The sequence below is a fragment of the Oryzias melastigma genome, unplaced genomic scaffold, assembly GCF_002922805.2.
Source record: "Oryzias melastigma strain HK-1 unplaced genomic scaffold, ASM292280v2 sc00251, whole genome shotgun sequence".
In the NCBI taxonomy this organism is placed as follows: Eukaryota; Metazoa; Chordata; class Actinopteri; order Beloniformes; family Adrianichthyidae; genus Oryzias; species Oryzias melastigma.
In genome coordinates, this window is record NW_023416891.1 from 344,732 (window position 1) to 361,091 (window position 16,360).

A 16,360-nucleotide genomic window follows, 5' to 3' on the forward strand; every position below is an offset into this window, starting at 1 on the left:
TCACACAGCAGGAGAATTCAGGAGTGCATTTTTGAGGAGTTTTGTAATGGCTCTTTGGCCTTTTTTATAAAGGGGAGGGGGCAAAAAAAAACCTTTCACAATAAAAGCATCTGAATCAGTTCTTGAAGCCCAATTTGACTCCACAGACAATAAGGTGCTCAACATTTACTCTATTAAGAAACAGAAACATGAATAATAATAATAATAACAATACTGCCAGCTTCTTATTTGGGTTCAAAATACTGAAGATGACATTTTTATTCAGTGTTTGATAGAGGTTCACAGCTGAACTAAATATGAGGGCAGGGTTCTTTTTTTAAAGAAACTGCTGTGTCCTAAATTTAAAGGAGAGACGTTTTCATTTGGAATGGAGCTAAATAATATAATCTTACAATAAGCAGCGTGATGCTCTGCAAAAAACAAGAACAACCCGTTCCCTTTAGAGCTCAGTCACTAATTTACACCTTTAAAGAAAACCAAATCCACCAAAGTGTTAATATTTGTAACAGAGGACCAACAGGAAATAGAAAGTTGGCATAAATAAAAGAGAAAATTAACAAGCTGCCCTTTAAAAAATTAGAATCTTTTGTTGATATTATAACTTCAAAAGAATATAACTTTATCCAATATGTTTATCAAAGGATCCCTCTGATAAGATGACTCTAATGGGGGTTTTGATGAGAAAAATGGCGGCTGACTTTAAACGTATCATGACTCAGGCGAACGCCTCCCACCTCAAACTGAACAGGAGCACAAAGCCTTTCATCAGCGGGGTTCAGCTGACGTGCAGCCGCGCTCTGATGGTCGCTTTTTATTCACTCACTGAGGACGACAAAAGAAAAAAAAAAAATCTGGATTTTTTTTTTTTTTTTTTCAGAATTCAACCAATAGTCTGCCAAGATCTCAAATATGACTGGATTTACTTTCAGGGTTCTTTCAACTGTTTTTCTGACTTTTATTCTTTTAGCTAACAGACCTGATTGTTCTGCACAGTAACACAAACCCTGATTGTTGGCGTGTGCGACTGCAGCCTCGGGAATAATTACTCTTTAATTCCCACGTTGCTTTTTAGTGCCTGAAGCAGCTGACGGCGCCAAAAGGACTTCGTCTGACTTCCCGCTCGTGCCTTGTGCGTCTAACCCGACGAGCACAGACCCACCGAGCCGTTTAGCCCACACCGGACCGGGCCTGGGGAGAACTGTGCTGTTACCAGTGAATGCAAATATTCTCAGGGAAATCCATTTAAAACAGGAACTCGTACACACAAAAGTACTCACAAGGAGAAACTCGCTGATGGACTTTCTACTTTTCTTTAAAAAAAAGTGGGATAAAAATTGGATTTTAGCTTCTTTTTTTTTCTCTTTTGATTTTTTCTAAATAAAAGCCTCTCTTCTCTTTCTGATACGTACAAAAACTTAGTTCGATTGTACTCAGCCGGCAAGAAATAACACAGTGCATTTATGTCACGCAAACTCTTAGTTACAAATCTCTTTTATCCCTCGGGAGCCTTGGAAAAAAAAATATCACACAAAAGACGAAAAAAAAAAAAAGTAAACACATTTTTAAACTAAGGGAAGGTTCTGGTCATAAAGCCAATAAAACCTGCTGAATCAGCAGCACCTCTGAGGCCTGGGGGGGGGTTCCTCCAGGTCCTCGTGGAGCCCGCCCGCACTCTCCCCTGGAGCGCCAAAACAACCAACAAACTTAAAGGGCTCAGCACAATCTCACGCAGGCGTTCGGATGCTCCGCCCCCGCATACATTCAAATATCAAAAACAACAGTGTTACCGGAGTTTGGGGGAGGAAAGGGGGATTACCACCCCCCACCCTCCCCAGGGAATGTCTATGATTGATCATGATAAGAAAACGGCCCACAGAGAGGCTGAAACGAGAAGTTTGGAGAGAAGAGAAGAGGTGGGGGGACGGGGGGGGGACTTCTTTGCTCCTCTACTCTTCTCTGTTTCCTTCTGTCGATCTCCACCTGAAGATCAGCCTGCGACAGTCTCACTGGGGAGACCAACATCTAAGCATACCGGGGCAGGAAAGCACGACAAAGTGATCTTGGGAGGTGAAAAAGAAGAAACGGGTCCCCAAACTGTCATGGCGGCCAAAGCTCCTGACTCATCACCATCCTTACTTCCATCTTTTTTTGTTTGTTTGTTTTTTTTCCGTCCGTTGGTCTGATCACTCACTCAAAACAAAGTGCTGCCGTCCGCTCCTGCTCCCTGCATGCTGTCTGCTGGCACGGCTCCGCTTCCCACCTCGCTGCTGCTGCTGGCAGCCGCCGCCGCCGCGACTGCTTCCAGTGAGGCGGCATCGAAGCCTTGCTCCGCCCCCAGAACGTCAGCCTCCATCTTCCCGCTGTCGGCCAGGAAGGCGGAGTAGGCGTCGCTGTCGGCCATCAGCAGCTTGAGCTTGGGGATCCAGCTCTTCCGGACGACGCGGCGCGCGTTGGTGCACATGTCAGCGGCGATGGCGTTCATCTCGCTCTCCTTGAAACTGGGAGCAAAGTTCTGGCAGTAGACTGAAAAAATAAAAAAATAAAATAAAAAGTCATACGAGTAGTCAGACAGTGGCGTCAGAATCCAGTGTGGTACTCACATTTGACAGCATGCAGCACTCGGTTGTCCAGAGGTTTGCGGCTGGGGTCATTTGTTGATGAGCGGATCCCAGTCCCACAGCTGTTCGCCAGCGTGCTCCTGGGGGAAAAACGGAGGACACGTCAGCGTCTGAAAGGATTTGACCTTTTTCTAAGTTGACTTCAGTTACCCCGCTAACTACTCTGCCTCTGCTGAACTGACTTTGAGAACATGTCCCACCTCAGTCCATACAGCCTCTCACATGATCACCGTCTGCTGAAATGATCCTGACATACAGGAGCGCTCCCGTCATCTACTGTCAAAGCTTTCTCAGTGGTCTTTTAATCAGGATTATGCCGTTTTTAGCCAAAATCAAATAACTTTTCTAGGACACAGCTTCTGCAGAGCGGCACTAGCTCATTTGAAATTTAGCTCTGAGATGTAGGCGGGACCGTTGACGCAGAGCAACCCCGCCCCCCCTTCCCCATGGAGCCTGTCAAGCGCATTTTCTGCAAAACTAACACAATATTTTTCAAATTGATTTTTTTTCATCTGCTCCTAATGTTTTCAATAACAAAACACTCAGAAATTTTGTGTTATATTTAATTTCTTTTACATATGTCCTCTATCATAAAAAAATGCAACAAGCAAACCCTATTTTCATTAGTGGATTTTTAAACAACCGACAGGACCTTAGAGATGCTGCTCCCACTGAAAAGCTCCAACAGAACAGAACAGGAATCTCTTTCTCCAGCTAAAGACCTTCAATGATCCGATTCAATTCACCAATCAAACCACAATTCTTACATTTTAATGTAATGTTTGCTGCTGATGTTTGTTATTGAAAAATAAAAAAATTATACCTTCATTTAGAACAGGAGATTAATATCAACAAAACTGATGAAAACACAAAGATTTAGACAGAAGGAAATGGTGTTCGTCAATTTAAGCTTTTTTTCTCAATCTTCTGATTAAGTTCAGCAGTAACATAGAATCATAAAATCAGTCCCAGTTTTGAATGGAAAAAAGCTCTCTTTAGTTTTACTTTGAAAACAGGAAGCTTCATAGACACTTTACTTTGAAAATGTATTTACTTCCTGTGACAGTAGTGCTGTTTTGTTTTAATTTATACATTTAAAATCTAACATTAATTTGCATTTCAGAGGAATAAATACATCGTTCCCAAATAATATTTTACTAAACTCAACTATATTTATTGTGTGATCTAATTTCTATTTAAATTTTTGACTAGGAAATCATTCTAAACTGAACAACTATGGAGCGTTATTGATGCATTTCATTCTTCAGTTCAAAGCTCAGATTAACAGACGTGTTTGGAATGCTAAACACATAAAAGTGTTTTCCAGAAGCAGCCATCATCGTAAGAAAAAGAACTGCTGACCGCAGCCTTCCTCCGCTCGCTCTGATGTCCCTCAAAGACTCATTCACTTCCTGTCAATGTGTCCGCTGCATCTGGGCCTTTTCACGCCTCTGACATACTTTGCTTATTTTTCTGCTAACAAACTACAAAGCGGTAAAAGCCGTGACCGAGTGGCGCGCGGCAGTGATTTCGGACACCGACCTGTCAAAGAAAGCCGCCAGCAGCCGTCTGAGTAGCACTTTGTGGCGGGTGCCAGCGCTGACGTGGCAGTTCATGAGCTGGGCGCGGGAGATGAAGACCGACGTGCCGCTCACCAGCTCCAGTTTCTCTGCAGGGTCACCTTCCTCGTACAGCTTCGGGTGGCAGCGGTTCCCTATCTGGTTGATGAGCTCTGCGGGCAGCGAGGCCAAGTCCTGCCGGGACCGGCCCCCTCTGCCCCCCCGCCCGCTCCCTGAGTCAGGGGCCAAATCTGGGAGAGCCTCCACCCGCTCCCCCACCACTGGAGCCAAGAAAGACAACGAGTTCGTTACATTAAGAAGGAAACAATGTGATTAAAGTAAAAGGTTGGTGCTGGTGTATGTGTAACTAGAGCCTTAGTTGGAGGCACCAGTACGGGTGCTGCAGCATTTTGGGTTGTGTGGGCCCGTGGGCAGTCATAGAGGAGCAGCTGCATCTCAAGAGGAGTGCAGGTGTGCCTCAAGAGACGTCATAAACGTGGAACGTACCATTCTCATGCATACGTGTGTCGTAAAGTAGGACTGGGTTGAAAAGAAACCATTAATCACTCGGAATCAATCTAAGCTTAATAGATCAGTAATCAATGCATAAAAGTAGAGTTCAATCTAACCCATAATGCTAAAATCCACTAGCTTGATGCTAACATATACTGGGATTAGGACGGCTAATGCTAACGCTTGATCAACCTAAACATACATTGCTGACAAAACAAGGATCTTTATATTTCTCGTTAATTTACGACTTTTCTCGAAAATTTACGTTTTTCATGTAAATTTACGAGATTTAAAGTCTTCGACATTTTTGGTCGTAGAATTACATGATTTAAAGTCATAAATTGACCTACTCAAAGTCAAAGTGAGCAGGATAATGGACATTGGTGTTTTTCTCGTAAATGTATTACTTTTTTCTTGTAAATTATTGACTTTTCTTGTAAAATTACAATTTGTTTCCCGTATATCTACAAGATTTGAAGTCATAAAATCACGAAAAAAAAAGTTGTACACTTACGAGATTAAAGATGATATGAGCAAGGTGAGAGGGGTTTTTTCTTGCTAATTTAAGACTTTTTTCTAGTAAATTTTAAGTTGTAGATTTACGACTTTTAAAGTAATAAATTTACGACTTTAAAATGTGAATTCAGTTTTTTTTTTTCTCATAAATTTATGAGATTTCAAGTCGTAAAATTATTCGATTTAAAGTCGCAAATTTACAGGATTGAAGTCGAAGTGAGCAGGGTGAGGGGATTCTGGTGTTTTCTTTGTTAATTTTTTTTCTCGTATGATTACAAAATTTAAAGTCGTAAAATTACAAGAAAAAAGTGGTAATTTTACAACTTTTTTCTGTAGATTTACAACTTTTTTCATGTATATTTACAAGACTTAGAGTAATAAAGTTACGAGAAAAAGTTGTAAATTTACGAGATTAAAGACGGAGTCAGCAGGGTGAGAGGACGCTGGTGTTTTTCTTGTTAATTTATTACTTTTTTCTAGTAAATTTAAAGTCATAGATTTACGACTTTTAAAGTGATAAATTTACAACTTTAAAACGTGAATTTACGAGGAAAAAAAGTACTAAATTTAGCCAATGACTTTTTAAGTCATAAACATTCAATTTTATTCTCATAATTTAACAATTACGACATTTTTTCTGATAAATTTACGATTTTAACGTTGTAATTGATCTGCTTGTAAAAGGGCCCTAATACTCCGGCAGTTTCTTTTACTGTATGATGTAACTAAAATTTACTTTTAACAAACCAAAACTATGCAGAGGTCAGAAAAGTGACCTCTCTGTGTTTATTTTGAGCATGAGTGGTGTCAGCATCGCAGAAGTTGACTAAACATCTTCCCCTCAGCGGGCTCCGCCCCGACGTACCTGCCGCCCCGGCGTTCAGCATGCTGTACATGGTGTACATGTTGCAGATCTGCCTGTATTGCTCCTCAGCGCTCTCGTCCGCGATGTCGTCTTCCTCCTCATCGTCGTGGTAACTGATGGGTGAGTCGCTGGTGTACATGCTCAGTGTGCCCGGGCTGGTGCCCTCAGGCGTCCCGCTGCTGATGTGGTTGCTGCTGTTGTGGTTGTTCAGTCCAGGTCCTCCCCCTAAAGAGATGCTACCCCCACTGCCGCCGCTGCACGCCATGGCGGCGTTAGCTGTTGCTCCACGCCCCAAACCGTCCTGTGTTACTGTGTTGGAAGATGAGGAAGAAGAGGAGGAGGAGGAGTACCGCGCAGCCTTCCTCATTCCACCTCCCCCTCCTCCACCAGACCCCCCTCCTCCATCTCGGCTCCCCCCCTCCCATAGCCGCTTGGCTACGGGGGTGCAGACCACAGAATAGGGAGAGCCCTCTTGCTGAGGGGAAAAAAGAGAAAAAAAAGGGTGAAAGCGGATGAATAACGGAGGCTTCAAAAACGGAAAACAAACATTGACTGTATATGTGGCTCCTCCCCCTCGCGTTCCAAACAGGAAGTATTCACTGACCCCAAGAAGCCAAAAACTTCTACTGAGAAATAAACCGCTGTTACTTAGTCATTCTATTTGTTACAATAACTGTTCTTGATCTGATACATCTTTTAACATGTTCTTGTTAATCCAATTTTTTATATGATTTTTTTTCTTGTTATAAATTGACCAATCAGAAGCCTCAATAAAAGTAAGTGGCTTCAATTGCTTGGCAGATTCTGACAAATAGCTATAAATTAGCAACTGAATTGACTTTCATTTGTTGAAAATGGCATTAAGAGATTGTCTATGAGTGACATCACACTCACTCGTTTCAGTTTTATTATTCAGTCAATGGATCCAACAGAAACCAGCTGTGCTTCTCCCAATTCTCAATAAAGTTTGGTTCAACTTCCTGAAAAATATCAGAGGCTTTGCAACACAAACCCTTTGGTTTTAAAAGACTTTTTAGCACAAAGTTCATATGTAACCGTGATTAAGTAAATGAGTTGATGACATCACTGATCCCAGCATACACGAACTGTAAGCTGTTCTTTCAGTTCTAGTCCCTGATGACAAATGTCATCATTTAAGCCTTAAGCAGAACTCCAGAAAGTTTGTTTTGCTTAATTTTTAAATAAACAATGTCTCTGTTCTCTACATGACAAACACGGATGGAACCAAGAACCGGCTGTGCAGCTCTCTCGTAGACATCGCTAAAGGAGCATGCACTCCTGGAGCAAAATTTACATTGGGCCTCTTTTTTGGGATGGCACAGGTCCTTGCTCAAATATTAAAATATCAAGTCACGAAGGATGGGAGGATTTGTCTATGATCTATCTAATCTATCTCATCTGCAACAGTTAAGCTAACAAACATTCTACATCAACACGGATGAGTCAGACATGACTTAACACATGACTTAACTTTATCAACAACAGTTTCATTTTACGGGAGTAGACGTGTAACATTAAACTATCTTTGGAAGTTTTAACTAACCAAAAAACATGAACAATGACATAAAAAACTATTGTTTGTGATAGTAAAATACATCCCCACTCCAATAATCTTTTGATCTATTTTGTAAAAGCGTTTCCAGTGATCTTTTAATTAGAATTATTTTTAGCCCAAATCAAAAAACCTGTGTCGTTTTCTAAGACATAATTTCTGTAGAGCGGCAGGAGTTCATTAGATGTTCGCCTTTAAGTTGTGGAGAAACCACACCCCACTTCCTGTCACCCATCTGCTTACAGCTCCTCACACCCTCAACCTAACATATCTGAGCTATCCAGCCAAACAGTTTGAGCCAGATTCCGGCTCAGACAAGGAAAATAAAGACGGATCTCTTTGTCTACAAGTAGACGCATCAGAACGGAGCGGAGCAAGAGGCTTTTAACCAGCCGAGCATGTATTTTTATGTCACAAATAATCTTTTTTTCAAACGACATTCTTTCGTCTGCGCCCGATTCACAAGGATTTGAATAAATAAATACTTACAAATGCAATTTTTAACTCAATTTTCATTATATGTGTCCTCCATCATGAGAAAAATGCCATAAGAACATGTTAAATACAGCAAAACTCTATTTTCATCAGAGTGGGGCTTTAACTTTAATACAACAAATAAATAAAAAGAAAAGTGTATTCAAGTCTCGGACTTTTTCATAATTGAGAATAAACTCATTTTACTAAATCTTTAAAACAATTTAGAAATGTAAGAAAATCTTTTGTTTTGTGTGCTAGAAGTAAAATATATTTAGGAATTGATTCTTTTCATAGGATTTCAGTGAATCCATGCAGGAAAAGAAGCTCCACTCTGCCGTACCTGCTGCTGTGGCGCGGGCTGAGGCGTGGGGGCTCCCTGTTCGGTCTTCACTTTAGACACCAGGGGTAGGGGCGTCAGGCAGGAGGCGGGCCTCCCCACCGTCGCAGCCGCTGTACTGCTTCCACCCCCCCCAGCTGTTTGATTGACAGGACTCTGAGGCTCGGAGGACGGGGCCTCCTCCGTGTGGAGACCCTGGGAGTCACAGCTTGGAGAGGAGACCTGGACGTGGGGGCGACACGGGGAGACAATTCTGAAAATGTACGTCATTGCAGGTTAATGCGCCGCTAAGATGTTGAAATGTTTCACCACAAGCAGCCCTGCAGCTGAATTTTCCTACCTGCTAAAAAAGCTTGCCTCAATATTTCTCAAAAAACAAGCAAAAGAGTAAATCTTTCAGTTTAGAATTCCAGCATTAAATGGTGTGCACTCCAAAAAAATGACTGATTTTAAGGTTTAACCCTTAACTTTTAGGAGTCTCCAGCGCGTCCAAATCCCATTAGTAGTTTTAAATGTCATTTCTGGCTGTTAAAAGCTGCTCTGAATGTTCGTTCGTACAGCGTTTTCAAGTGGAGGCTTCACTTGTTGTGTTTTTGATGAACCATTTATCTTATTACTTTATGGTTACCTGTACATAGAGATGCATATTTTTAAAAGAAAGTAATTATACTGACAGAGCTTACACACAAAATGCAAGGAATCAGTATTTATCCTACTGGGTAAAAATGTCAATCAATACATATCACATCTAGCTGAAACATTCCTGCATTCTTAAGTTAAAAGTTGTGTTTGTTGTTTATTTGGGATGTGGTCAAGTGTGGTCAGCTGAGAAAAGAGTGTTTTTGATTTGTGTCTTTATCGTATTTTAAAATCAGTTTTAGTTGGTGTATTTTAATGGCAGTGTTTCAATGTCAAATGCAACATGAGCTTGTTGTTTCCAAAACCTTTAGTTATAACGCTTGAATATTATACTGTACTGTAAACATATATTTTACAAGTAAAACAAGTTTATAAATTGCTGTGAAAAATATATTTATGTGTGATTTTAGGGCCAGTGTGGTACAACTACACTATAGCAAACTGACAGAAACAAACTGTAAAGTCACATATAGACTATGCTAATAATAGAATAACAAACAAGGCAAAGATAAAGTTTTCAAGGGTGGAAAAACGTATGGTAAATAGACAAAAACAGATATTATACCCTGAACTCCTAAAGGTTACAAAAGCACCTCAAACATTTCTCACAAGAAGTGTTAGATGACAAGACTCATACACACAATACATGTCTCACAAAACATATCAAAATATGTTATTATTATTATTACTTTCAAAAAATGTCTATTTTGTATTTTTTTCACTTTGAAAACAGTGTTAATGGTGACATCAGGTGATGTCCATACGAGATAAAGTTTGCTGTCCTCATTAGCAAACTGATTTATGCCGCATGGTCCTCTAAATCTAATCACATCATTTGCAACTAGGAAAGAAACCTGTCGTTGCATTAAGCCGTCTCAATTACTAACGTCACAAAGTCCAATCAGAACACCCACATACATTAACTTTAATGAAGTCCCATGATGTGTTTAGCACAGGAACAGAACAGAGAAAGGCTTTCTTTCACCAGAGGCGCGTGTGTTTTGTCGCAGACTCTGAAATGCTTTGTTACCTTGAGGAAAAACTCAGTCCCTTTCTCCATTATCTGCTGGATTTGGAGGAAGCCGGCGGTGTACATGAGCAGAAACTGGTCTCCCACGTTCATGCTGAGCCGGCCCGTGTAGCAGAAGGCCAGGATCTGCTGGAAGCTCTGCGGCTGCACGGCTGGAGGCAGCTCCACCACCGAGCTCTTACCGCCGGCGTTGAACAGGTCCCGGAAGTAGGAGCTGCTGGCTGCTAGTACTGCTCGATGGGCCTGATGTGAGAAACGTATATGTAGAGTACAATATTTGACCACTTATTTCACATAAGGCAACAACTCTGACCTTAAAGGCATGTCCTTTGACAACCACAGAGACGTCACAGTAGAGGCCCTGCAGCCGCTGCTCATTCAGGCACTCCAGGACGTTGTTGCCAAAGTTAGGGATTGCCATCTGCAGCGTCTGAGCCATAACGATCTGTGCAGCACCACAGGATCTGCAGGACAGAGGCGGACTCACTATTAAAAATGGAGATGGACATAAGATGCAAGGGTGGAGAGATTTGTTGGGGAGCAAACATGGAAGGAAAGTTTAAGTAGGGAAAGTTATTGAGGGGAAATAAATCCAATATGGAGGAGATGAGATCAAAGTAGTACAAGCAGAAGAGAAATCCGTTCATGATACACGGAGAACAAAAGGTTCTCCAAAAGATTCTTCCTGGTACAAACTCGTTTGTACCAGGAAGAGGGAAGAGTTGGATCCATTAGGACTTCAAGGATAAATAATGATGACATTTGTTTTTGATGAGAACATTTTAAATAAAGAAGCAACAGTTATAGAAACCCATAGCACTGCCACAACCAATTATTTTGTTATTCGACAAATTACGATTATTTTTACCGATTAGTCGACTAATCGGGTCAAAGTGGATGTAAAGCAAACATCTTAACCATCATTAGCTTTAAACTTATAAGAAAGGCAATAAAGATGATAGTTTATTAAACTTTTAATGAATCTTGCAACCTCTGTCCTTCATTAGTTTCTGGCATTAAAACAAGATTAAATCAATGAGAGAGAGATAAGGAATATGCTATCCATCAAGCTCATTTTAACAGGTGACCTTTGACCCTACAACATCCATCAAACTCGTTTTGACAGGTGACCTTTGACCCTACACCATCTATCAAACTCGTTTTGACAGGTGACCTTTGACCCTACACCATCTATCAAACTCGTTTTGACAGGTTCCCCGTCCCTCAAGATGACGTAACATTTTACTATCAGTTTTATATATAAAGGATATATAGGGTCAAAGGTCACCTGTCAAAATGAGTTTGATAGAAAGTATACTCTTTATCTCTCTAATGAGGTCGGCATCCGAAATTAACGGAACTATTTTTCACGAAAGATAAAGTTTTGCTCTCACTGACTCAAATAATGAAAAATTTTTGGTGCTGAACGCTCACAACTTTGTTCAACTTTACTACACTCTGACTCCAAATACTATGAAGTAATGACTACACAGTCGCTAATCGAGTCGCCGATAAGTCAACTAATCGTGGCAGCCCTAGAGTCCTATAGGGGTTTTTCTTTGAGTCTGATTCCAAATTAATAAACAATTGAAGCCTCTTTGTTTTTCCATCTGATGCTTTCTGAACTCGTGTTTCACTTGGATTTTTTCAACAAGGAAGCTAAAAAAACAAACAAACAAAAAAACTATTTGCTTCTAAGGTGATTTGCTATCCAAGCTAAAGACATCCGATCCATATTGACCCATTTTTTTTCCTGTCCATACACCACAACACATGCCACTGTTCTCATGCCAAGTGCGACGCAACAGAAGTAAACAAATGTGAGTGACTCACAACTTTACTCAACAAATATAAGCAAGATCCTGGCCTCAAAGCAATGGATGCTAGCCAAACTGAGCTCACGCTGAGGAGTATTTGGAGCGTAGCTGCACTAAGAAAAGATAATACTTTCCATCTTGGCCTGGCTACTACCCCACTAACAGAAAATGAGTAAAGTAATTAGCTTTGCTCTGCCACTGGGAAGAAGAAGCCTCTGATGAAAGCTGGTGACTGAAACAGTAGGCTTTAAGATCAACCCAAACCCAAGATACCAAGAGAGCAAAGATTTAAATGAATCAAGATTTTTGCACCTTTTACAATTAAATATTGCTGCCTGATGGCAAAAGGCCTAACTTCCTTCCACTGATGAGACCTGGACTGAGTGACATCATCCATAGAAAATGACTTCTTCAAATGACATTTTTCCACAATACAAACAAGTTGGAGCCAGACAGTGTCAGTAAGCAGTGATTGATCCAAGACCTCTAAGTTGTCGTTTCTATGGCAACCACTTTTACCAATTAGGAGCTGGTGGAACCAACCCAGCTACTGTTTGACGAAGATGGGGTACACCCTGAACAGGGTTACACAATCACATGCCCACATGGCCACCGGCACATCTAGGGACAAATCTGGATTTTTTCCCTAGCCCTCTGGGTTCTCCCTATCCTTCAATTGAAAGGCCACTTGTTTTTGCAAGCTTTTTTAAAGCCATAAAACCAATGTTATTATTTATTTTCGGAGCCCTGGCAGCTATGCGCTAACTTAGATGACCGGTGACTATTGATGACGTTGTTGAGGGTTAGTGCCGTCCAAACTCAAAGACACTAAGATAGATATGTACTTTATTAATCCTAAGGGAAATTGGTTAAGCGTGTTTGATATGACCAAGCAAACGTAGCGTTCCTCAGATCCCCTGCACCGCAGTGCATGATGGTTAGTTTTTTGCTCCGACGTCACATATGCACCTTCATGGAAGTATTGCGAGAAAGGGGCGGGTGCAAGGCGCCTACCTAGGCAAGCATAGCCAGAAAATAGGTACTGCGCTGGCTGCAAGTCACCTTGATGACTACAAGACAATGCATTGTGGGAAACTGTGTCCTGACAGTTCTTATGGTTTGACGTGAGGCTGATTAGAAATAATTGCCGCTCAATTAAGGAAATCTGTGTATTTTGTAACTCTTTCTGGAAAGAGTGAAAGTAGTGTATATAGAGTAAAAAAAAAAACAAGATTTCAAATCATGTGTTGTTATGTGTGTTATTGTTGCCTTTAAAAGTTAATTTCAATTTCTTTTATTTCTCTGGGGCAGTGGAAATTAAATTAACCCAGCGGCTATTTTCCCTCTGTTGCCCGTGAACAGATGTTAAAAATAATATAAAAGACATAAAAGTAAAGATCATACTCAATTCAACCGAAAGTGAAAAACAACCCCAACTTCCTGTTCTCATTCAGTCTCGCTGCAGCTCAGCGTTTGGCTTCATCTCAAGGACCTTTCCCCATCCCCACCTGGTTTTTAGTCTGAGTGCGAAGTCTTGTTTGTGCCGCTCTGCCTGCATCACTGAGCGTTCTAATCCTGACCTAATCTTCTGTTTCACCTGACCCTGATTCATCTGTTGCCTGCCCTGACCCTCGCCTGGACCCTGCCCGCTCTGGTTGTTCTCTGATGCCTTCATGCTCGTGCTTGAGCCCTGCCTGTCTGACCCTGATTTAGCTTTGTGGACTTTTAGCTGTGCTTCACACCTGTTGCCCTCTCTGTGCCAAATAAACCTGCTGCACTAACATCCAGTCTGCATGTTTGTGACACCTAACCACTACTCCGCTATCACCATACAGCCCAAGATGCCTTTGGTAATGAAGTGTCTTTACAATATCCCCTCTACGATACCAACAAAAAAAAAATGCTGCCTTAAATAATAGGATCATTATTAAACTTCCTCTGGCTCTACAAAACTGTATATTCTCTTAAACAGCTACAAGAAAGCAAACAGATCGACAGTGAGAAATACAGTGATTGAAGTTATTTTCTTTATCAGGGTGTTGAGAAATTAATTGTTTGCTTGCAAAAATGCTGACGTTTTTTTTATATTTCTATACTAATCTTAAATGTTTTGTCTTTTTTTTTATTATTTAGTTTAGTTTGATTATTTTTTGTCATTTTGCAGATTTGCAAGTTTCTGAAACATTAAATAGTCTTTTCAGCCACCATGAAATCACTGATAACTAAACAGACATCTGTGAAAGTTACCTCCACAAAGTTATAAAACACTAAAGCCACTCATAGAGGCCAAAATCTGAACCAGCTAGGATATTATTTTGACTCAATCTAGCTGTCTTGCATTAATAACAGCAATGGTAATAAATGGCCTTATGAGGTTCTTTGTTGTTTTCAAAGCTTTGGCCAACAAAAGTATGTTCTTGTTTTGAAATTGGTATATTTTGTTTGACATATTAGATGAAAATTTAAAATCTACGTCACACATCAAAAGATTTTCTTCCAGCCACTAATTCACATCAAGAGCTCTCCAATCATGCCCTCAATGATGCAGTTCCAGCTCCAACTGTTCAAATCCAGTTTTTGTTGCAGCTGCTCAGGAACCCCTCCAGTTTTGATTGAATTTTAATGTTGTCAAGGAAACTCTTGAGATGTGATTTTAACAGCTTAGGTCAGCCTGAGGCTGTTTCAACAAAAAACTGCTGGTTTCCGAGTCTCTTTAGAGTACTTTGATTTATCTTTCGGTCAGCAATCGATACGGAACGGCAGCAGATACAGCAGGACAAACAAGCGAGGGGCAGGAAAGAGCAGATTACAGAAGCACTGTGGACGTGGAAGGGAGAAACTGACTGTGATTCACTCCGTCATGTTTGGACAAAGAAAGTCGCCACTCCACGATCACAATGCCACCACGCACATCTGTTATCTACTACAGACTATTAGGACCACCATGAAAGAAAATAAATATACGAGAACAAAGTTGAAAATTGTGAGAGAAAAAATCGGTAAAGAAGGCTAGATTTTACGTAAATAATTTCGTACATTTACTATTTAAAATTTTACAAAGAAAATTTCAAGAACAAATTTGTAATTTTATGAACATAAAGTTACATTTACAAAAAAAATAGCAGATTTTAAACAGCGAAATGTCCTGTAGCAAAAACTCTACAGATAATATTCAATCTTTGTTAAAACATTTTACAAGCTAAAAGCTTAATTTTACCAAAAAATACTTTTATTTTAAATTTTTTATTAAGATTGACTTTACCTTTCTATTTTTTGACTGAATTCTTGTAAAATTTTTGCATTTCTCTCATTTTATTACTTTATTTTTGTAAAGTTTTGAATTTTTTTCTCATGGTTTAATTAATCTATTTTAATCAACTTCTGAGTTTTTCTCACAATTTAATTCTTGTAAAATTTTGAAATTTCTCTCAATTTTTACATTATCCTTGTACATTTTTACACTTTTTCCTCATAACTTTGCGATTTTATTCTCATAAAATCTTGATTTTTCCCTCATATGTTTACCACTTTATTCTAATATTTATTTTTTTCCTTTTTCTTAATGCCCTGTCATATAGTTATCTGCCCTCACCCAGAGCTGAAAAACTTTACTAAACATTGACCTGTTCAGCCACAAAGTCCTAAACTATGGTAGAAAACATATTTACAGCTTTTTATGTTGATAAATTAGTTTTAATTTATTAGTAAGCATTTGTGACATGCTAAAAATACAATATATTTTCATTGCAAATACCTAAAATAGTGCACAAGTGTTTAAATGATTGTAATTTGTTGGTTTTTCAATAAAAAGCATGTAATTCGCCCTAAGAAAACTGAACTTTTGCTTTAACTAGGGGAATTGCATTACCATTAGGCCTGCAGAATAAATAAAAAAAATGTATCAACATTGTTGTATCAGCTTGTGTCATACACGCATTGCAAAAGATGGTTTAAACCGCAATAAAACGTTACCTTAAACATTTACACGCATGCATAGACAGAGAAACCATTATGTTTTTTAGAAATGCCAAAGCACACACTGCCTACATTGTTCTTAACTGTTTTCCATATTATTTTTGACTAGAACTATACCACAAAGGTAGATCATTGTTCTTTATGTGTTTCCCCAACATACAAGTTCATACATGTACCCTAGTATAATGTATTGTATTTATTTAAATAAAACTGCTGCTATGCATTGATATATTAGTGTTTTTATTCGTTCATGTATCACAAGTTGATGCAATATTGATCACTAATATTGTACATCGCAAGTTTCCGTCATATTGTGCACCCCCAACCAGCACTTTTTTATAATAATTGACAATTAGGCTGAATTGTTTAAAATATATATTTTTTATTTGTATCAACTACACTTCAATCATTTTAAAATCTATTTTCTCTTACTTGTTTTTT

The 16,360-nt window shown here is 39.7% G+C and overlaps 1 protein-coding gene across 5 annotated transcripts in view; it reads right to left on the bottom strand.

The window, feature by feature from the left end:
- Positions 1-856: 856 nt before the first annotated feature.
- nacc1b (nucleus accumbens associated 1, BEN and BTB (POZ) domain containing b) overlaps positions 857-16,360 on the bottom strand; it is a 20,591-nt gene continuing 5,087 nt past the window's right edge. For all 5 annotated transcript variants that reach the window (XM_024264837.2, XM_024264832.2, XM_024264835.2 and 2 more), the window contains exons 2-8: positions 10,441-10,591; positions 10,128-10,370; positions 8,462-8,680; positions 6,072-6,546; positions 4,161-4,458; positions 2,601-2,698; positions 857-2,523 (exon numbers count right to left, since the gene is read on the bottom strand). In XM_024264837.2, coding sequence (XP_024120605.1) covers positions 2,192-2,523; positions 2,601-2,698; positions 4,161-4,458; positions 6,072-6,546; positions 8,462-8,680; positions 10,128-10,370; positions 10,441-10,566 — 1,791 coding nt within the window. In that variant the 5' untranslated portion in view covers positions 10,567-10,591 and the 3' untranslated portion in view covers positions 857-2,191. The remainder of the gene's footprint in view (positions 2,524-2,600; positions 2,699-4,160; positions 4,459-6,071; positions 6,547-8,461; positions 8,681-10,127; positions 10,371-10,440; positions 10,592-16,360) is intronic.